Raw genomic sequence first — 18067 nt, 5'->3', positions numbered from 1 at the left:
GGTTTTAGTCTTCGTGCACATCTTAGATATACATTAATTTGGTGTGTATTGCTCCAGACAGCCAAATGAACTGTATTTTGTTGTGAACAAGAAGTGACCTTTTTGGTGTCAGATTAAACAAGAGGTGCTTCTTTTGGTAATGAGTGGGTTTTTTTGTTTCTTTTTTTTAGCATGTTGTATTCATCGTCAAATTCTTTGTAGCATGGATGATCCCTGATGTTCCTGCAGATGTGAAAGCCAAAATAAAACGTGAGAAGTATTTAACACAAAAAATCCTACATGAGTATGAACTTGAAAAACTGAAGGAGAGACTGTGCCAAGGTGACACACGAGCCACAGAGAAAGAGTTCATCGCCACGGAAGGGAGGATGGAGCTGTCCAGAGCAATGTAACCCAAACCCAGCTGCTTTGGGATTTAGCTTGTTCTTGCTCTCTTTATCTGTGGTTTGCTCAGTATGCATCATGTTGAAAGCTGTAGGAGAGTTCAGCTCTTCTCTTTCAGTCCAAAGATTTTCAAGTTTTCTTTAAAAGCTTTACTGAGCTTTCAAAGTTTAGGAAATCTACTGAACTGTGTGATTTCAGCACTGGTTTTTATTTGCCCATGACTGAATAGTAAATGTAATCTTGTAATCCTGGAATTTGGACTCCTGGTATAGGGACTGTTAACCTCAAAGGGCTCACAGGACATGTTAAAGTCATTTACCACCAAGCCCCTCTCCCTGTTGCTAATTGCAGCATTCCAGGCTGTGTCCCAGCTGGCTGAAAAGGATACCACAGAGGACCACTGCTGTGGAAAACGCTGAAATTTATTATTTTTATTATGTGGTAATTTAAATAGAACACTCCTGATACAAGGATTAAGGTTTGGGGCTTTTTTTTATATTCACTATGTCTTATGAAGCATTGGTTTGAGCTTCTATACGTTTTAGAGAAGGAATTGATTTTTAAAGATATATTGGCTTAATTCCACTTGGAATTATTTATAGGCACAAAATTCAGTTAATACAATAGTGAAGGGAATTAAAAAATAGTGAAGGGGAAAAAAGCCATAATTTATTTTCCTAAAGATACAATTTATGGAAGAGTTTACTCTCTAAATGCAGATATTGTGGAGTCACCTAATTGCAATGGGTTTTGAAAATATGTGTATGATTTGGAGAATAACGGTTATTTAATTTCTCATTCTCAAAAACTGTCATTGGAAGATTATGTTTGACTTTTTTTTTTTTTTTTGGCCAAAGCTGCCGGTTTATTTATTTTTGTTTGGATTCTCAGTGAATGCCAGCAAAGGGCTAAAGCTGTGTGTCTGTCCTCAGTGCACACTGTGGGGTGTGCCTGCACTCCATGGCCATGGACTTGGGAGCTGGACCACCATAGCAGCTGGTTTAGCTGAATGGTTTGGTCTTGGATTTTTATCCAAAAGATTTTAAGCATGCCAAATAATGTATGTTTATGCTTATACATTGTATACATTGTATGCTAAGGCTTGGGGATTGTTCTGTTGGGGTTTTTTTTTTCTGCCTTCGAATCTTTGGAAAGGTTTTTTTCTTCTCTTTTTTGTTAGGAGGCTTTTCTACAAAGTTACTGAGTTTATAAATACATAATAACTATTGTGCAAAGTAGCTTCCAGCTGTTTTAGAATGTGCCCTCATTTTCTAGTTTGAAGCAGGTAGGCATTTTTGTGATTTTGCTGTATATTCAAAACATATCAACGCTTCCATGCTCAGTGCCTTGTTTCTTTGCATTTGGCAAGAGGTGTGAAAGTGATCTCTGCAGGGCAGTGCCTATTTCCAAGATGTGCTTGCAGGCTTTAGCATGCTATGAGCCTGCAGACAGAGCTGTTCAGTGTTAGGAAACTGTGCCTGCCTTGGCACACCTCTGTCCAGTGCCATGTGGAGAGCAGTTCATGCCTGCACTGCAGACTCTGGTAACACCAGATTGTTGAGTTCTCTCGTGCTGAATACACAAGGTAGACAAGAGTAGAAAATTTTGCTCTATTTGCACTTTGAAAGTTATACTTCCTTGCAAGTATACACATAGAAATTGAGGTTTGTATTCCATATCAGTGAGTGACGTACTGTTTACTGCTACCACAACTTGGGGTATTTGGTTTTAGCAAACCTTGCCCGTGTCTTGGAGTACTTGGTGAGTAACCTTAGTGTTGTTAGGGTTTTAAATCCATGTCCTGAGTGGAGCTGTTGTTGTTAGCAGAAGGATTAAGTGCCTACCTCGAGCGCACATCCCAGTTTGGCTGCCAGGCAGGAGTTGATGCCGATGTACATTTCTCATTACTGTAAGTTATTCACCTTCATCCTCTAAGGTTGCTTGGTCTATCAGTTTGTGTTCATGATGAACTGATCATTTCTTGAATATTCATATATATTTGAAGTGATGGATCTGTTGGAGGAATGCATGTGTAAATAAATTAGCTCTGCTGCTTAATGTGTAAGCCAAAGAAGAGTATCAGCCATCAGTCGTGATCACATATCCAACACCACAGTTTGCACAATGAAAGCACTCTGCTGCATCTTGCACATCTACTGTTAATTAAACTGCTTAATTTACATGTTGTGGAGTTGTTACTGTTTGCAGTGCAGACAGATGCTTCCAACAGAAAGGTGATGAGATGCAAAGGATATTTCTGTGCAAAATGTACAACCTGGCTGAAGCTGAAAACATTTGGAAATTCAGCATTAGATGCACTATTTCTGCTTATGGAAGATCAGTTTCTTCAAGTAATAAAGTGTCCTAATATACTACCCTTAAAATATATCACCAAAATAGGTGTCTTGTGAATAAACAATTCTATTTTAGAGCAAGAGGGTGGAAAATAAGGAAATACATGTCTTTGGGATATAGCATTGATAAGCAGACCCTGAATTTGAATTGATTTTTTGACTCCTACTTTGTACATCTTATTTTTTAAGATGACTTGCTATTTAATGCAGTACAGATGTTTTGTATATGTTGTACCATGCAATAGAAAGTGCAAAAAACCCTGGGATCAGCTTATTTAGAAGGAAATATGTATCTTAAAAACAAGTCATTATACTTTGTAGCATTACTTCTTAGTATACAAAAACTGTTGAAAAGAGAATCTTGTCATACTAAAAGCTAATATCACATAAAAAATTAGTCTTGACACCTTTTTACATAATAGTTTGCCTTTACTTGCCATTAAGCAGTATTTTGACTAAAGGTATCAGTATGGTTGGGTTTGTAATGGTGCACATAAGTTTCCTGAGGTGTTCTTAAAAAGTGAGAAAAGTAAGGAAGGTCTGGTCAGTTTGGAGATGTGCTGATTCTTACTGTCAGAATAATTTATTTTGATGTGATTCAGTATCTAAAAGTGTCCTTTAACCAAAGTGAATAAAGTTTTGTGTTGCCATTACTGTAATTTAAGCGACAATGGATTGCCTCGTTAGAATTAGTTACACAAAACAAAATTGACCTTCCAGGTGTAATGCAATCAGGGATTTTTTAATTTTTTTTATTTTTTTGCAATTACAATTTGGGTTGTTTGCCTTGGGAAGGTTTAGCGTGGTATGTTCCAAGCAAAGGACTGCAAAAGAAGAGTGCTACTATGAGACACTATTGTATTTTTTCTCAAAAGTTTTTACTGTGCTTTTACTTTTTTATGTAGTGCTGTCAGTTTGAGGCAAGAGAATGGAGTGAAAATAGATGGAGTTTCTGACTACAGAATGGAGTGAAAATAGATGGAGTTTCTGACTATCCTACATGTACCACTTGTTTGACTTGTACTGTTGTGTAACCTGAGTGATGTTTTTGTCTGCTGTGTATGTTGCTGATATATTATATGATACACTAATGTCAGAATAAATTTTTTAAAAATTCTGCTAACATTTAATATGCACATTTAATAAGATCTAAATCTAGCAAATAAAGCTGTGTTCCTTTTTAATGTGCTGTCAACCTGTGTGTGGACATTCCAAGAAATGAGAGAGGAGCTGAAGTACTAGAAGTGAAATACCTGGATAGAACATTCCTACAGATCTCTGCAACTCACAGTGTCTGCTGTGTTCCTAGAGATCCATTTTCAGCCAGGCTGCTTTTCCCTGCCTTTTCTGGATGCAGTTTTTATTCCTGCAATGCCAGGACCTGAGGTGCCTTCTCAGGTTCTCAGTCCCACTTGCAGCTTCCACACGCAGCACAAGTGGTTCACATGCATGCACTCTGAATGGCTTCAGTGCATGTACAGGGAAAGATGGCAGGGCTGAAGCTTGCCCAAGGCTCTGGGCAAGTCCTGCAACACACATTTTAATCTTAAAAGTCACTTCTGGGACCAGCGAAGGGCTTTGGATTAATTGGATTGGATTAAATCACTTGGAATTGGGCTGAATCACAGGGAATCTGGCTTGAAGTTCCTGACTTGCTCTCAGTGGATGTTTTTATCCCAGCATGTCACCTCTCCTGTGGTGTCACCTTGTCAGGATTCTGGGAACAGGGTCACCTGCCACACTTTGTAGCTCATTTCCTTTGGAACTTTGAAATTACAAACCGAGACACATGCAATTTGTGCAAATTAAAGAAAGGTATAAGATGAATAAAAGAATCTTCTCTGCGTTAAAAAAGGAGAGAGGAAAAAAAGACCGAAACAAGCAAGGAGTAATTATATAATATGGTACCACTACTGTGCTCACTAGGGTGCTTAATTAAGTATGAAAATAAAATAAAACCATTAAAAGGAGAAGAAAATGGTAGCAAAAGGAGGAGAGGAGGGAGAAAAAAAAAAGATGAAGGAAGGTGCTGTCGATATGCAGGATATAGGGGACATTAATAAGTTGTGAGTTTTCAGGTGCATTCCAGCTTTGCTCTTGGAGGTTAAACCTTGCCTCCACCAAGGCCTGTAGTAATGGGTAATTTAAATTTTAAGTTTAATTTGGGATACAATGTCAGCCAAAGTCAAGTATATTTTATAATATAATATAAGCATGGCAGCTTGTGAGAAGGCATTCACAAATTCTGGTACAAACCTGGCTCTCCACATGATCAGAAACTGTAACTACTCTTCAGAAGTCATAATTCCTTCATTTAACTTGTGCACTACAATTCAGTGGTTCTACTTGCTGAATCAGAAAAATAGATAAGCAATCTATATGATCTATCCAGCTTGAAGAGTATTTCTAAAAATTAACTCCGTGTTTATTCTATACAAAGAAAAAAAAATTCTAGGGAGTGGTGAAATAGAAGACATTTTTCCAACATTTGCATCTCAAATGGTGCAAAATATGCTGTCTTACAGGAGTAGAAAAATAGGTAACCCGTTCCATAATCAGTGGATTAGTGGGAAAGAACAGCAAGATGTGGGAGAAACAATATGCCAGCATCTGAAATCTGCAATTTGTTTGAGATGTGTAGGCTGGAAAACAAATAAAATCTTGTCTAATGTTCCTCAAAATGTTCAAAATTAATTTTAAAAAAACAGTGTTTCTGAAAATGCTGTCTTGAATGTTTAGGACACACTGCTGGGAGGGTCACTAACATCTGGTGTGGCAAGAGATTGTGTCCAGAGAGGGGAAACAGAGGCCTCACAAAGGACTCGTTTAGAAACCTTCCTTCCCTAAACAGATGGAGAGAAATAAAGGGGAAAAAGGATGATCATTGCCATATGAAGGATAACAAAATTATTTCCAGACTTTTGTGCGAATTACTGTGCAACCTCATTAAGCCTCAGCTACATTTTCTTGACTGTCTGCCTTCTTAAGGGTGGTCATAACAATTTTTGCCTTGGCGTCCTTAAAAGGAGCAGCTAAATTAAATCTCATTCTGGTTTTAAATAATCATTGTCTTAACACAACACTTACATCATTCAGATGCAACTCAGGAAGGGTTTTTTAAGCAAGTACTGAGAAATCTGCTGGGAGATGATGAGTAGGATGTGAAATTCAGCAGCCATATCAATTTTTGGAAGGTGCATACGCACATTCCCCTGCAGTTTGCTTTCTCAGGCAGAAATGACTCAGTCTGAACCATTTGATAAGGGGAGGATTTTTTTTGTTTTAATTATTCTTTTTGACTCCTCAACAAACCAGTGCTGTTAGCTTGTCAGAAACATTTGTATTTAAATCACTGACTGACCTTGCTTGGCCCCTGGGTGTTCAAAGCATCCAACACTGTTCAGCATTTCAGTTCTGGTGCTGGAAGATGCAGAGGCCATAGGAACTGCTTCTGTCATCAGGAGGCATTAAATAAATGAGCTTGTTGTGATGCTGGCCCTTCCTGTGCCTTTGATTTTAGCCCATGGAAACAATTACCAACCTTGTGTGAGGAGTTACAGGCCACAAGGGTTTGAGTAGAATGATAGTGAATTTGTCGCAGGGTGAAAAAGTAGAATTTTGGGGTTTTTAGAATGGGGATTCAAGAGGCAAGATGGAGGAATATGGGCAAGAGATTTTGAACTGAAAAAGCTTTGAATAATTGGAAATTTTCTAAATGGTTATTAAATAAGTTTGGGGAATATTTTAAAATATAAAGAATGGAAGTTTTAATTATTTTTAATATTTAAATATTTTTATTTTATTTTTTCATTTAATATTTTTATATTTTTATTTTATTTTTTATATTTTTAAATTTTATTTTATTTTTAATTATTTTTGTTATCATCAAAGACAAAAAGATTACTGCTTCCTGCAATTCTCAGTCTTTCATCTTGTTCTGCAAGACTGAGTTCCCAGTTACCACACTCAGATACATGTGATAGTTGTTGTGTGACCACAGTATCAGACAGATTATATTGTGAACATAAGAATAATAATATATATTGTGAACGTAAGAATAATATCTATTAAATTTATAGATGAAAATTATATTGTGAACATAATGATAATAATGATAATGATAATGATAATGATAATGATAATGATAATGATAATAATAATAATAATAATAATAATAATAATATAGTTTTATATGTATATATAATATAACCTATTCAGATTACCTGGAGAATTAAACTCAGACTAATTCATAAATAAAAATCCTGAGTAGTATCAGCAATTTTAATACTATTCAGAAGAAGAAGTTACTGCTCATGCTCAGTTTGCTCAGTCTTCCCTGCTGATGCACAAAGAATTTCTGAACCTGATTTTTGTGATAACAAAAGAGCAGCTACTAACAAAAAACTGGAATTACACTTTGGTCAAGTATTAATTAAGGGTATTAGAATAGGGCCCTGTGTTTAGCAATATTAATAACTGTTAATTACACTTGTTAATATTACTAAATTACATTAATTTTGAACATTATCTCGTCCCATTTATGTCCCTGTAACCTTTTGTGGAACAGCAAGGAGTGAAATACCAAAAAGCACGGAGCAGGAGGTGATGGGGCTGACATGAACATTGCCATCCCGCTTGTGCTGGGAAAGGGACATTCCTCCAGTGCTGGCATCTGTAAATTGCTTTTCGTCCTGCTGCAGGGAAAGGGGGTAGATGGAGCATGGAAAGGGTGTAGACGGAGCATGGAGCATTCTGAAAAATCTGTAATGTTTATGTGAAACAGAAATTGCCTCCAGCCCCCTCAGAAAAGCTTAGTGAGGGTTTGCTCAGAGGCTGATAACCTGCCTGTGGAATGGGAGGGGAATTCCTGATTTGTGAGATTTCCTGCCTAAATGCTGGCTCTCAGGAGAAAGTCCTGTTGTATTAAAGTCACATTCCTTGAGTTTGGGTTCAACAAGGGAAGCTTGGCTGGTTTGTTGTTCTCTCTAAGCACCTCTGTGCCTCAGAGAGATTTCAGAGAGGATCCTCCTCTCTCTGTCCCTCACTGCTCATGTTTTCCATCCCTCCAGACTCTGTGGCTGCTCACCCATCCTTCCAGTTTAATTAATGAGGATCATTTTGCAATCTGTTGGGAGTGCTGGAGAGCACAGGGCAGCTTTGGAAGGGCAAGCAATGGATTTCTGAAGCCTTTTGGAGAGCGCTGCACAAGGTACAGGGCATGAGTGAGGGAGAGGTGCTCATGCAATGGGGAAGCCTGGGCTGGCTGCAGCACTCAGGTTAATGTTAGCAGTGCCAAATAAATACCTCCCAATGATTTATGGTGTGTCCTGACGGTGGAGCACACCCTGATCAGAGAGGGATTAATGTTCTTGTCATAAATGGAAAGAAAAGGGAATCGTGCCAGGGAAATGTGTCTGTGAAAGCAGCAGAACGTCTCAATGCACCAGCAGTGACTCAGTGACATGAGACTGATTTAACACATGGATTCAGTGGAGACTTTATTTAAGATAGGATTCCTCCAGGGAAAGGTATTTTCATGAGCCAGTGAGGCCTCATAGTAAAGCAGGATTTGGAAGTGAAGAGGACATGACTGGCAGAATGGATTTTTTGGGGTTACTTACTTTCCAGCCATTCAGTTTGGGGATATGCATTTATTTCAGAGCTTTGATTGTTTGTCACCATGGTATTTTCTGAAAAATCCCTTTGCCAAGATTTCTTCTCCTGGCAAGATGACAAGCCTCAGCTCCTCCATGTTTTGCTGCTCTAAATCTGGGCTGGAGATTGTTTATCCAAACATGTGAATTGGTTTTGATTAATGACCAATCAGCATCAGCTGTGTTGGACTCTCTGAGTCAGTCACGAGTTTTCATTATTCATTCTTGTTAAACCATCTGATGTATCCTTCCTCTTTCTTTAGTATAGTTTTAGTATAGTATTCTTGAAATATAATATAATATAATATAATATAATATAATATAATATAATATAATATAATATAATATAATATAATATAATATAATATAATATAATATAATATAATATAATATAATATAATATAATATAATATAATATATAATATATATCAGCCTTCGGAGCACATGGAGTCAGACTCTCATCTCTCACCTTGTCCTGGGGACCCTCACAAACACCACAATTATTACATGATTATTCCTAACAGAAAGCCAAAAAATATTCGGCCTGTTGTTGTAAAGGCACTAAATCCAGCCTTTGTAATTCTTCTGATGTGTTCAGCACTTCAGAAGCCAGAACATATCCACAAAAGAAAAAAGAGGAATATATAACATCGTGGTAGGATTGAATTGTGGATGAATTGGCAGTCTCAGACCAATTACTAGACACATCAAAACAAAACAAAACTAGGGAAAACTAGTGCCTAAAATTCAGCCTAACATGGTAAGGATAAAAAAAAATGATGTGTCCAAAAAACCATTCAAATCACTGTAATAAAATTTGAGTTCTTTTTTCTGAAATAGCAACAGTGATTTTATTGGAGTTATGTACAAAGTAAGACATAGAGTGTGGAAACACAGGAAAATATTAAGTGAGAGAGGAAGAAAACAAACAATTAAATGCAACAACCTGGGTGTTGCAGACATTAATTACCTGGCTGCAGCCCCTGGGGTGTGAGCTCTGGACATCTGGCAAACAGCAACAAATCTGTGCTTGCAGCCTCCCTTTCCTGACATATTTATTCATATCTCATGTTCATCTTTGCCTGGCTGTGGCATGATGGACATTTTCCATGAGTAAAGCAGGTTTAACATCTAAGGAATACCCCAACAGGGCTTCAGAACAAACAAATGTTGAGACAATTTTTTGAGGAACAAACAAGCAAACAAATGGTGAGACAATTTTTTGAGGAACCGGCATTACTTCTGAAAGGAGAGCATAGAGGATGTGAAAATCCTGTGGAGTCTTTCTCAGCTGGTAGAATGCCATGGGCACATTTAAATTAGCTCCTTACAGATGGGCAGATCCTGAATTCCTTTGCATATTATTCCTTTGCATGTTCCTCTGGATATTATGCAGAGGTGTGCCTCTTGCTCTCCTAGGTAGGAACACAGCCCAAGTTTTGGCATTTGTCTCTCTCCTTCCAGCTGTTATTTTTCTGATAGATTGAGAAGTTTCTGCAGCACTGGGACAGAACAAATAGCACTGTCTTGTCAGAGCTTTCTGCCTGCACTTTAGTATTTGGCTTTGGCAAACAGAGCGGGATCCCTGGATCACACGCAGGCAGGCAGAGACAGCACTGATGGAAATCCTGATCACTCCCCAGGCACTCAGGGACAGCACAGGAGCTGCTGCTGAGCACTCCTCCTGCTCTGGAAAGAGAAAAGCCAGGGAAGAACTGCCCATAAAATAGATTCCCTTGAGTAGAAAAGGGCAAAACAGCAAATCTCTGGCCCAAGAGGAGTCCCAAAGCGACTCAAGTACGGAATGAGCTGTAATAATCAGACATAATTCAATAAAAGTCCATGGAAAGGCCCAGCAGATGTCAACTACTAAGACATCTATTAAGGCTGTTGGAAAGAAAACCAAAAGGCAGAAATGCTTGTCCTGGATGAAAATGTTAGCATTCAAAAACACATAATCACGGGAGATTATATGCGGTGCTTTTCATTAAAGAGCTCTGGGAATCGGGGTATTACCCAAATCTGATTCCGACCATACATCTGAAATGATCATGTTTTTATACTCTATCGTTACATAACTTTCATGTTAATTATTAAACTTATATTGTTCTATTGTATACATAAATTTAGACCCCCTCCGAAGGTTACATAATAATTACATTTAATTACTAAACAATCATCACATCTAACAATTACATAATTTATCATACTGCTTACGCAGGTGCAGTTGATCTGGGAAAGCACAAAGCCCAACATTTTAGATTCTATCTTTAACTTTTTCCAGCGCTCCACTATCAAAAACAGCAGCTTAGACAGACAAGGAAACCTTGGGCCTGGTGAGGGGTGAGGGTTCAGCACAAGCCCCGTGAGCTGTTTGAACTTCCAAGTCTTGCAAGCAGGGCCCAGAACAGGTAATTAAAATTCACCTCCCCCACAGAAGAAACACTGGAATAGCTAAAAATGTCTAAACTGGTCACACAGAGGCTGAGTCACACAAAAATCAGCAGACCTTCTCCAGGGGAATCACTGACTTGATCTACCAGGTCTGTGATGATTTATTTATAACAAACATGAAGAAAAAATAGATGGAAAATATTTACACTTAAACACCAGATTATAAAATGGAATGTGTATGAAATCTGAGCTCAATGCTGACATTTAGAAAAGATGTCTGAATTGAGAACATGATATTTTTAGCCACATTTAGGTATTTTTAAATGGATGGGTTGAGTGCTTTGGCCTGAAGTAATCTGTCTATGTGACATCCTCATCTTCCCTCCTCCCTCAATGCAACCACCACTGAGGCCATTAGCAGGGCCCTAAAATAAAGCAGATATTTTCCTGTCCTCTTAATTTATTGCTGCTCTAACATTTCTGGGAGAGAAGGAACACCTTCAGTATTCCACATATCAACAAGAACAGTATTTATGTATTTTGATTCCCTTAAAATCTTCTACAGTCTTTGGTTTTCCTTTGCAAGAACAACACTTGGACATTTCTCCCTTCATGGCCATGCTCTCCAAAGAAGATTTCTAGCACTTCTGAAGTATTTATGAAAGAGGTAAGACCTTGTGGTTTAGAGAAGACACACTCATTGTCCCTCAAAAGATGCAGCAAAATCAAAGATAGTTTCTGCTATTAATGAAACATTAGATCAACACAGCAGCATCTAACACTGATGGATTCAGTCCTATTTTCTAACTAAATGAGACATTTCCTTTTGTGTGTGTGTGTGTTCATTTCCTTTCATAATCACTATTGAACCCATTTTGGTCCCATTTGGCAGAAATATGAATATGCCAGCATTGCAAGTTCTCTACGATTAAAAAAAAATAATTTACCAAAAGCAGAATTCTAAAGGAAAATAAGAGAGGCACAATAAGGAAGAAGGAAAAGGGATGTTGATGAGATGACAGAAGCTAAGTCTGCTGACAAGAAAGCATTGTAGACCATGTAGGGGAGCACTGAGATCTCCCAGATCCTCACCAGGGTTTCTGAGCACAGGAGCCTCAGAGACTCAGATGCATTCATTAACATTCATTATCTTTCTCAATTACCTTAGAGGTCTTTTCCAACCTTGATGATTCCATGACTCCATGTTTCTGTGCTAGTATCTGATTTTATATTATGAATACAATGATGGGAGTATGTTTATTACAGTATTACTCACTTGAAGACATGCTAGCACTGTTAACCTGGGTTAGTGGTATCTAATGCAGATGCAAATGTTTGACACGAGAAATCTGCACAGATTTCATGTTCTGCTATTTTGGATCCATACTGGAGACAATAATTTTATGCTAATTCCAAGTGAATTCAAGAGAATAGATGAATTACTTTCAGCCCCGAATTTGTGTGATGGTTGTCAGCTTGTCAAGAAATGAAATCAAAGAAGGAAATACGGGATGGATGAAAGTCTCCCTCAGATTTCTTTCTTGGGCAAGCATGACAATTACTTTCTACAGACTCCACTAACCCCAAACATCCACTAAACACATCCTCATTTACTTTCTGCTACAATGAGCTCTGCTCGTTGTCTCAATATCCTTCTACAGAGAAAAGTTATGGCTTGGCACATGAAAATACACATTTGTCCACTAGTAAATGATTTTGTGGGTATAGATTCTAACATGTATGTCTTTCTCCTTAGGGAAACAAATATGTTAAAAAATCTACATACAGTCTTCCTACACAGCATTTACTGCATTTTGTAAATGTATTTTAGTCTATTGAAAAATCAATATTTATCCTAAAGAATAATAACCCCCCAAAAACTGAGGCATATTAAAGCTGAGTGACAAATTTGGGTTACAATATCAGTCTCGGACCCAACATGGGAGTCCAGAACCTGCTCCACCACCCCAGGCATCAATCTGCTGTTGTACTAAGCACAATTATTTCTCAAATATCTATTGTGAGTTTTCTTGGGTTGTTTTCCCCCACCAGGAATAGTTTCTTGATCAAATGATGCATCTGATACTACTTTTGGTATTTCTTTAAGTGTTCTAGCAAATGAAAGCATATTCATTTATTTAAGCCCTGTTCTGATCAGGGCAACTTGTGATCTGAATTGATGGAAATTCCTCCCCAAACTTCTCTTAATTCATTTGAAAATAAAGCTAAGAGACAAGTCAACAGAAAATGAAGGGCTACTCCAGCCTTATAAAATCTGCTTCTGATTTTCTAACTCTTGCAATAAAAAGCCACCATAACAGTCTTCGATTTCTGCATTTCTCACAAGGTTTCTCATGCAGTGAAAAGAGACCTGACCAAGCTGACTCTTGCATAAAAGCTGTTAAACAATCCAGTGATGGTTATCCTGGAATAATAATGTAATGACAGATTAATGATATCAACCATTAGTCATCATGGTGCTAAAAGACAGCACAATGTGCTGCAGTCACAAATCCTTGGCTGGGTTTGGTGATGGGTGATTGCCTCCCACTCCCCAAGTGTTGCACCTTGGTCCTGGGCACTGGAGAGCTGTGCCTGAACCCCAGGGCTGGGGGCATTTCTGCATTTCTGCATTTCTGCATTTCTGGCTGTGCAGGGGGACAGATGGCTCCCAGCCCTCTGGGATGCTCTGCGTGCACCTCATGGAGCAGCTCTGGAACGCAGGGAACAGATGTTCCTCTAATGTGTGGGAAGAATATAAGCATCTCCATTTACTTTTAAGAGAAATGTATTCAATGCTGTTAAATTTGTCCACAGATATACCAGAAAAAATAATTAAAAAAAAAAATCATTATCGCTACTTTTATGATTTAAAAGGCATAAGCTGTTGGGTGGATTTTTATCAGTTTGTTGGGGTGTTTTTCTCAATAAAAATACTGATACTAAAAATGAACTAGATTTTAGACAGGAAAGGCAGGATGGAGGAAATAAATGAATCTTTTTTGTAACAAAACAGAAAAATTTCCAGCCGTGGAGTAGTCCTATGTAGTAACTGCAAATCATCTGGTGATTTTTTATTTTTTTCCACAGTGAAATCTGCAATACCAATAGAACATAAAAATTGACTATTTGCAATTCTAGTCATTTACCTAAGTGCTTTTACCACTAGAGGGCTGAAGGAACAGATTAAACAAGAGTTAGAGTATCTGATAATTAGGCACTAATAGAATGAACACTGAGAATTTATATGCTTAGAAACAAGATATTCCTGAATTTAAAAAACAAAAGCAAAACCCATAAAAAACCCAAAAAATCCCAAAAAATCCTGGAGTTTGTAGCATATCTTTAGAATATTTCATCATCTATGCTAGTGCAGAGATCCCTGAGCAAATTACCTCCAGCTTGGTTTAAAACTAGAAAATGCCCTGAAAAATGTGTGAAACTCCTGCATTCTCTCCCTTTTCATTTCTGGTGCCTGCTAGAGCACTGGCAAAGCAATGTAAGAGCATTCTAGCAGCTGCTAGAATGGCATTGGGAGGAGCAGCCCAGTCTGCAAGCAGTAATCTGCCAAATTCCAGCCACAGCTGAAGCAGAGGAAAAGCTGCTTTGCTTGACCAAGCCCACAGCCACTCTCACGTTGCCTCTGTGGACAAAGTCCTGCTGGATTTTCCCATTTTTCCCCTGTGACGGTGGCATGAAGTTCCAGATTTTTATTTCAGAAATGCACAACCTGGTCGAGAGGGAGCATGTGGAGGTGTGAATCCTTTACAGCTTGGCATGCGAAATTCAGCACAGACGCATCTTTGTTATGTCAGCTCGTGGACTCTACATCTAAATCCTCAAATGATGCATTCTGCAGCTTTTTCTAAATCCTCAAATTTATGTATTGTGCACTTTTTCAAGGGATTTGTCCAGCAGTGAATCGTCCTGATTCAGGAGAATAAGAGAAATCCCACCAAAGGTGTTCAGGAAGTGATCCTCGCAAATCTGGAGGGAGAATGAGAAAGTTCCTGGTTTAAGCCAATCTTTTGGACACATTTTTCTGCCTCTTCAGTCAAGATTTGGCACAAGATTTTATTTCACTCTTTTCTTTTAATGGTAGAATTTTTTTTCAATAAACAGTTTACTAAAATAAGAGTTTACAAAGCTCTTGCTTCAACCAGAAAACCTTCTTTCTGGTGGCCTGGCAAGCATGATGATTATTTTGGCATTGCTGTGTGATTTTGTAGTTCCGTAGTCCCAAGGAAGGTAAAAAATTGCTTTGTTCTTCAGCTGACATCAAATCCCATTGGATTTAGTGGACAGCTACTGTAAACAGGAGTAATAATGAGACCATAATTCATATTTTTGAGGCATGTTTATGCTGTCCGCAGTACCAGAGGATTGTATTACACACAGAGGTTGAATGGCATAACTAAGATTTTGAGCACATGATTTTTTCCCTGAAGATGACTCTGTATTATTGAGAGCAGTATTCTGTCACCTTTCTGTCAACAGGAATAACAAAATGTCCCAGACTTTGTGCGTACGATCATATTGAGTTAAAATAACACACCTTTGCTTATTTTTCAAAATGAATCATAAAATGTATGTCCATTTATAAATTCTGCTTGCGTGACACTTGGGAAAGAGAAAATTCATTTTGCAGTAAATTAACAGCACAGATAAGGTCAAAAATAGAATTTAAATAATTACTGGTTTTAAATCACTGGTAGGTACCATGATGAAAATTTTAAATCACTATATAGTTTTCTTCAGAAAGGCTAAAACTTAAAGAGAAGGGATTTATATTGGAGTATTGGCTTTGAACTTCTCTAAGAGAGCTTTACAATATTTAGGCACTATTCTGAGGGTTATTGTAGAAAATTTTGAGATTAGATACATAAGAATAAGAAAGAATTAGCTAAGAACCACATCTGAAAGATATTAAATTCTTGAAACAACTCAGTTCAAATTTTGCAAAAATATCTATTTATAGAAGTAAAAAAACAGGTAAATTTTCAATCCTTCAGCCTTCACATAAGCAAGAGTTAAAGAAAATCCAAGGACATGAAGAAAATTGTATTTAATTGCTGTATTTCAGATGAAACAATAAGTTTTCTGTTCTGTGTGAAAAACACAGACATCTGCAGCATCTTGGATTGCACCATGTCATCCCCCAGATATTGTCAGAGCCATTTCAGAGCCACAGTTTTTGCTCAGCAACTTTTGGCTGAATTTCTTTCCTCCTGGTCAATATGGGAACATTCAGCAGTGATCACCTGGGCTAGAACGTTCTGCACAACTTCCTAATTTTATAAATATATTTTCAAATATATATTTATATATATTCTGCATTAATTCCTGTTTCCCTTTACCACTGACACCAGTGGAAGGAGCTCACTGTGATCTCACTGAAGTTTGAGTGCACTTTTGTGAGTGGTCTGTCTAGGACAGGTGTTAGTTATAAAAAGAACTACCAACAACAATTTTGATTAATGTTATGTGCTGTTTCTTCTGGAAGTGGCTTGTTCTACCAAGGTTAAACACTCAATATATGATGTTTAAAAAGCTGAGAAGACTGTACAAGTTATGTAGAACTAATGAGATAAGTTCACTGCTCTCATGTGAAGCCAAACCAGCTGGGATTGATCAGGACAAGACTCAGTAATATCTGGATGTACCATCCGAGAGACAAAAAATTTCATTTTCAGACAGCTGCAGCTACAGCAGCAGAGCCTGGTCACCATAGGGTTTCACTGTATCAGGGTTGCTTTACATATTTTATGTCAAGGACTATCTAATTCTCCTCTAGCAAGAGAAACCAGCAGGAATGTGCCATCAGGATTCTCCATTTTGGTGTGATATGATAAATTATTTCTCTTTCCCAAATCAATCATCATTTATTTATTAAATGCCATTGTTTTGCTAATACTCAGTAGCCATAGCATCAAAGCCATGCCAGGGATGAGCTTTCTAAAAAAAGGGCCAGAGCTCCTTGCACAGCATAAACAAACAAAACCCAGCAGCCTTGAGAGCCTCAAATTCCAGCCCAGGAAAGGACTCAGTGCCTTTCTGAAAGGCTTGAATTACAGAACCCAACCCCATTTAATGCATCCCTGCAAAACAACGCTCTGTTCCTGCTGCCTCCCAGGAAAATCTATTAATCTGGGTTTCCTTTGAGCATCTGCAGTGGCACAGCGGAGCCGTGAGGCGCTGGGAAGAAGAGCTTATGTAACTGTGCAGCTTTTCCTCTTCTGGGAAAAACCTCCCAGGTTTGCCTTTCCAGGCTGTGACAGTGCTGCAAACCACATCCCAAAGCTGCTGTGATGCAGAAACCCGGGCAGGGCTGTGATGATAATTAGCAACGTTTCCATTTCCCATGGTCTACTTATAATTTCTATTCTTGGTAATTCTTGGTAATTCTTTTACGGTTTTGAAAGGAATTATTGAAATTCTACGTGGATCAGTCAATTATGAGAATTTCAATATTAAAATAATTGGTCTTGTACACATTTATATGCGCTGTAAAACTTCATTCACCTTCCAGCAGAGGGCAACATCTGAAAGAAATATTTCTATAAAGAGCAGCTCCCTTTCGGATATTGCAACTACAACATATGTTTTCATCAGGGAATATTCCTTTGAAAACACAGTTTGCATTTGGTTACCCACTGGGCAAGTGAAGGAGCTTAATATTATTAGAAGGACTTGCTTAAAACACAAATTTTAATTGTTTTTTAAGTAGCACATTCCAGAAACTTCAAAATGAAATAAGAGAAATTTAATGGCTATGACTTAGAAATACCGATTTTTGCATCTTCCATTTTCTTCAAAGAGATAAAAGTTTATTATTATTAGATTCTGAAAGGAAAAATAATTCTCTTTAGAATACACTCAGTTCATTCCAGTGCTGTAAACACCACAAACCAAGACTGAGTGTTGCAGTGGCCTACTCAGAGGCATGAAAACAGAGGATCAAAAAAGAGGTGGAAAATATTAAATTGCTTTCCAGAAAGCAGTCCCTGATGGATTCCTAACATGACCTAAAAGAGGCTGCATGAGTAAACGTGGGTTTAGAGGTAAATATACCCATATAAACCTGTATCTATTTACCTATATAAACCTATACCTGTACCTATATATGTCTATAAACCTATACCAATATCTATATTAACCTATACCTGTATCTATATAAACCTATACCTGTATACCTATATGAACCTATACCAATATCTATATTAACGTATACCTGTACCTATATTCCTATATAAACCCACACCAATATCTATATAAACCTAT

General features: G+C 37.8%; 1 protein-coding gene across 7 annotated transcripts in view; it reads left to right on the top strand.

Annotated features, from left to right (window-relative positions):
* The window catches only part of ANO5 (anoctamin 5), a 60518-nt gene extending 56596 nt beyond the window's left edge, over positions 1-3922 (top strand). For all 7 annotated transcript variants that reach the window (XM_059475418.1, XM_059475416.1, XM_059475414.1 and 4 more), the window contains one exon: positions 171-3922. In XM_059475418.1, the coding sequence (XP_059331401.1) occupies positions 171-392 (222 nt within the window). In that variant the 3' untranslated portion in view covers positions 393-3922. The remainder of the gene's footprint in view (positions 1-170) is intronic.
* The last annotated feature ends 14145 nt before the right edge of the window (positions 3923-18067 follow it).

Source organism: Ammospiza nelsoni, chromosome 6 (genome assembly GCF_027579445.1).
Source record: "Ammospiza nelsoni isolate bAmmNel1 chromosome 6, bAmmNel1.pri, whole genome shotgun sequence".
NCBI lineage: Eukaryota > Metazoa > Chordata > Aves > Passeriformes > Passerellidae > Ammospiza > Ammospiza nelsoni.
This window is presented reverse-complemented; position numbering and strand designations above follow the sequence as displayed.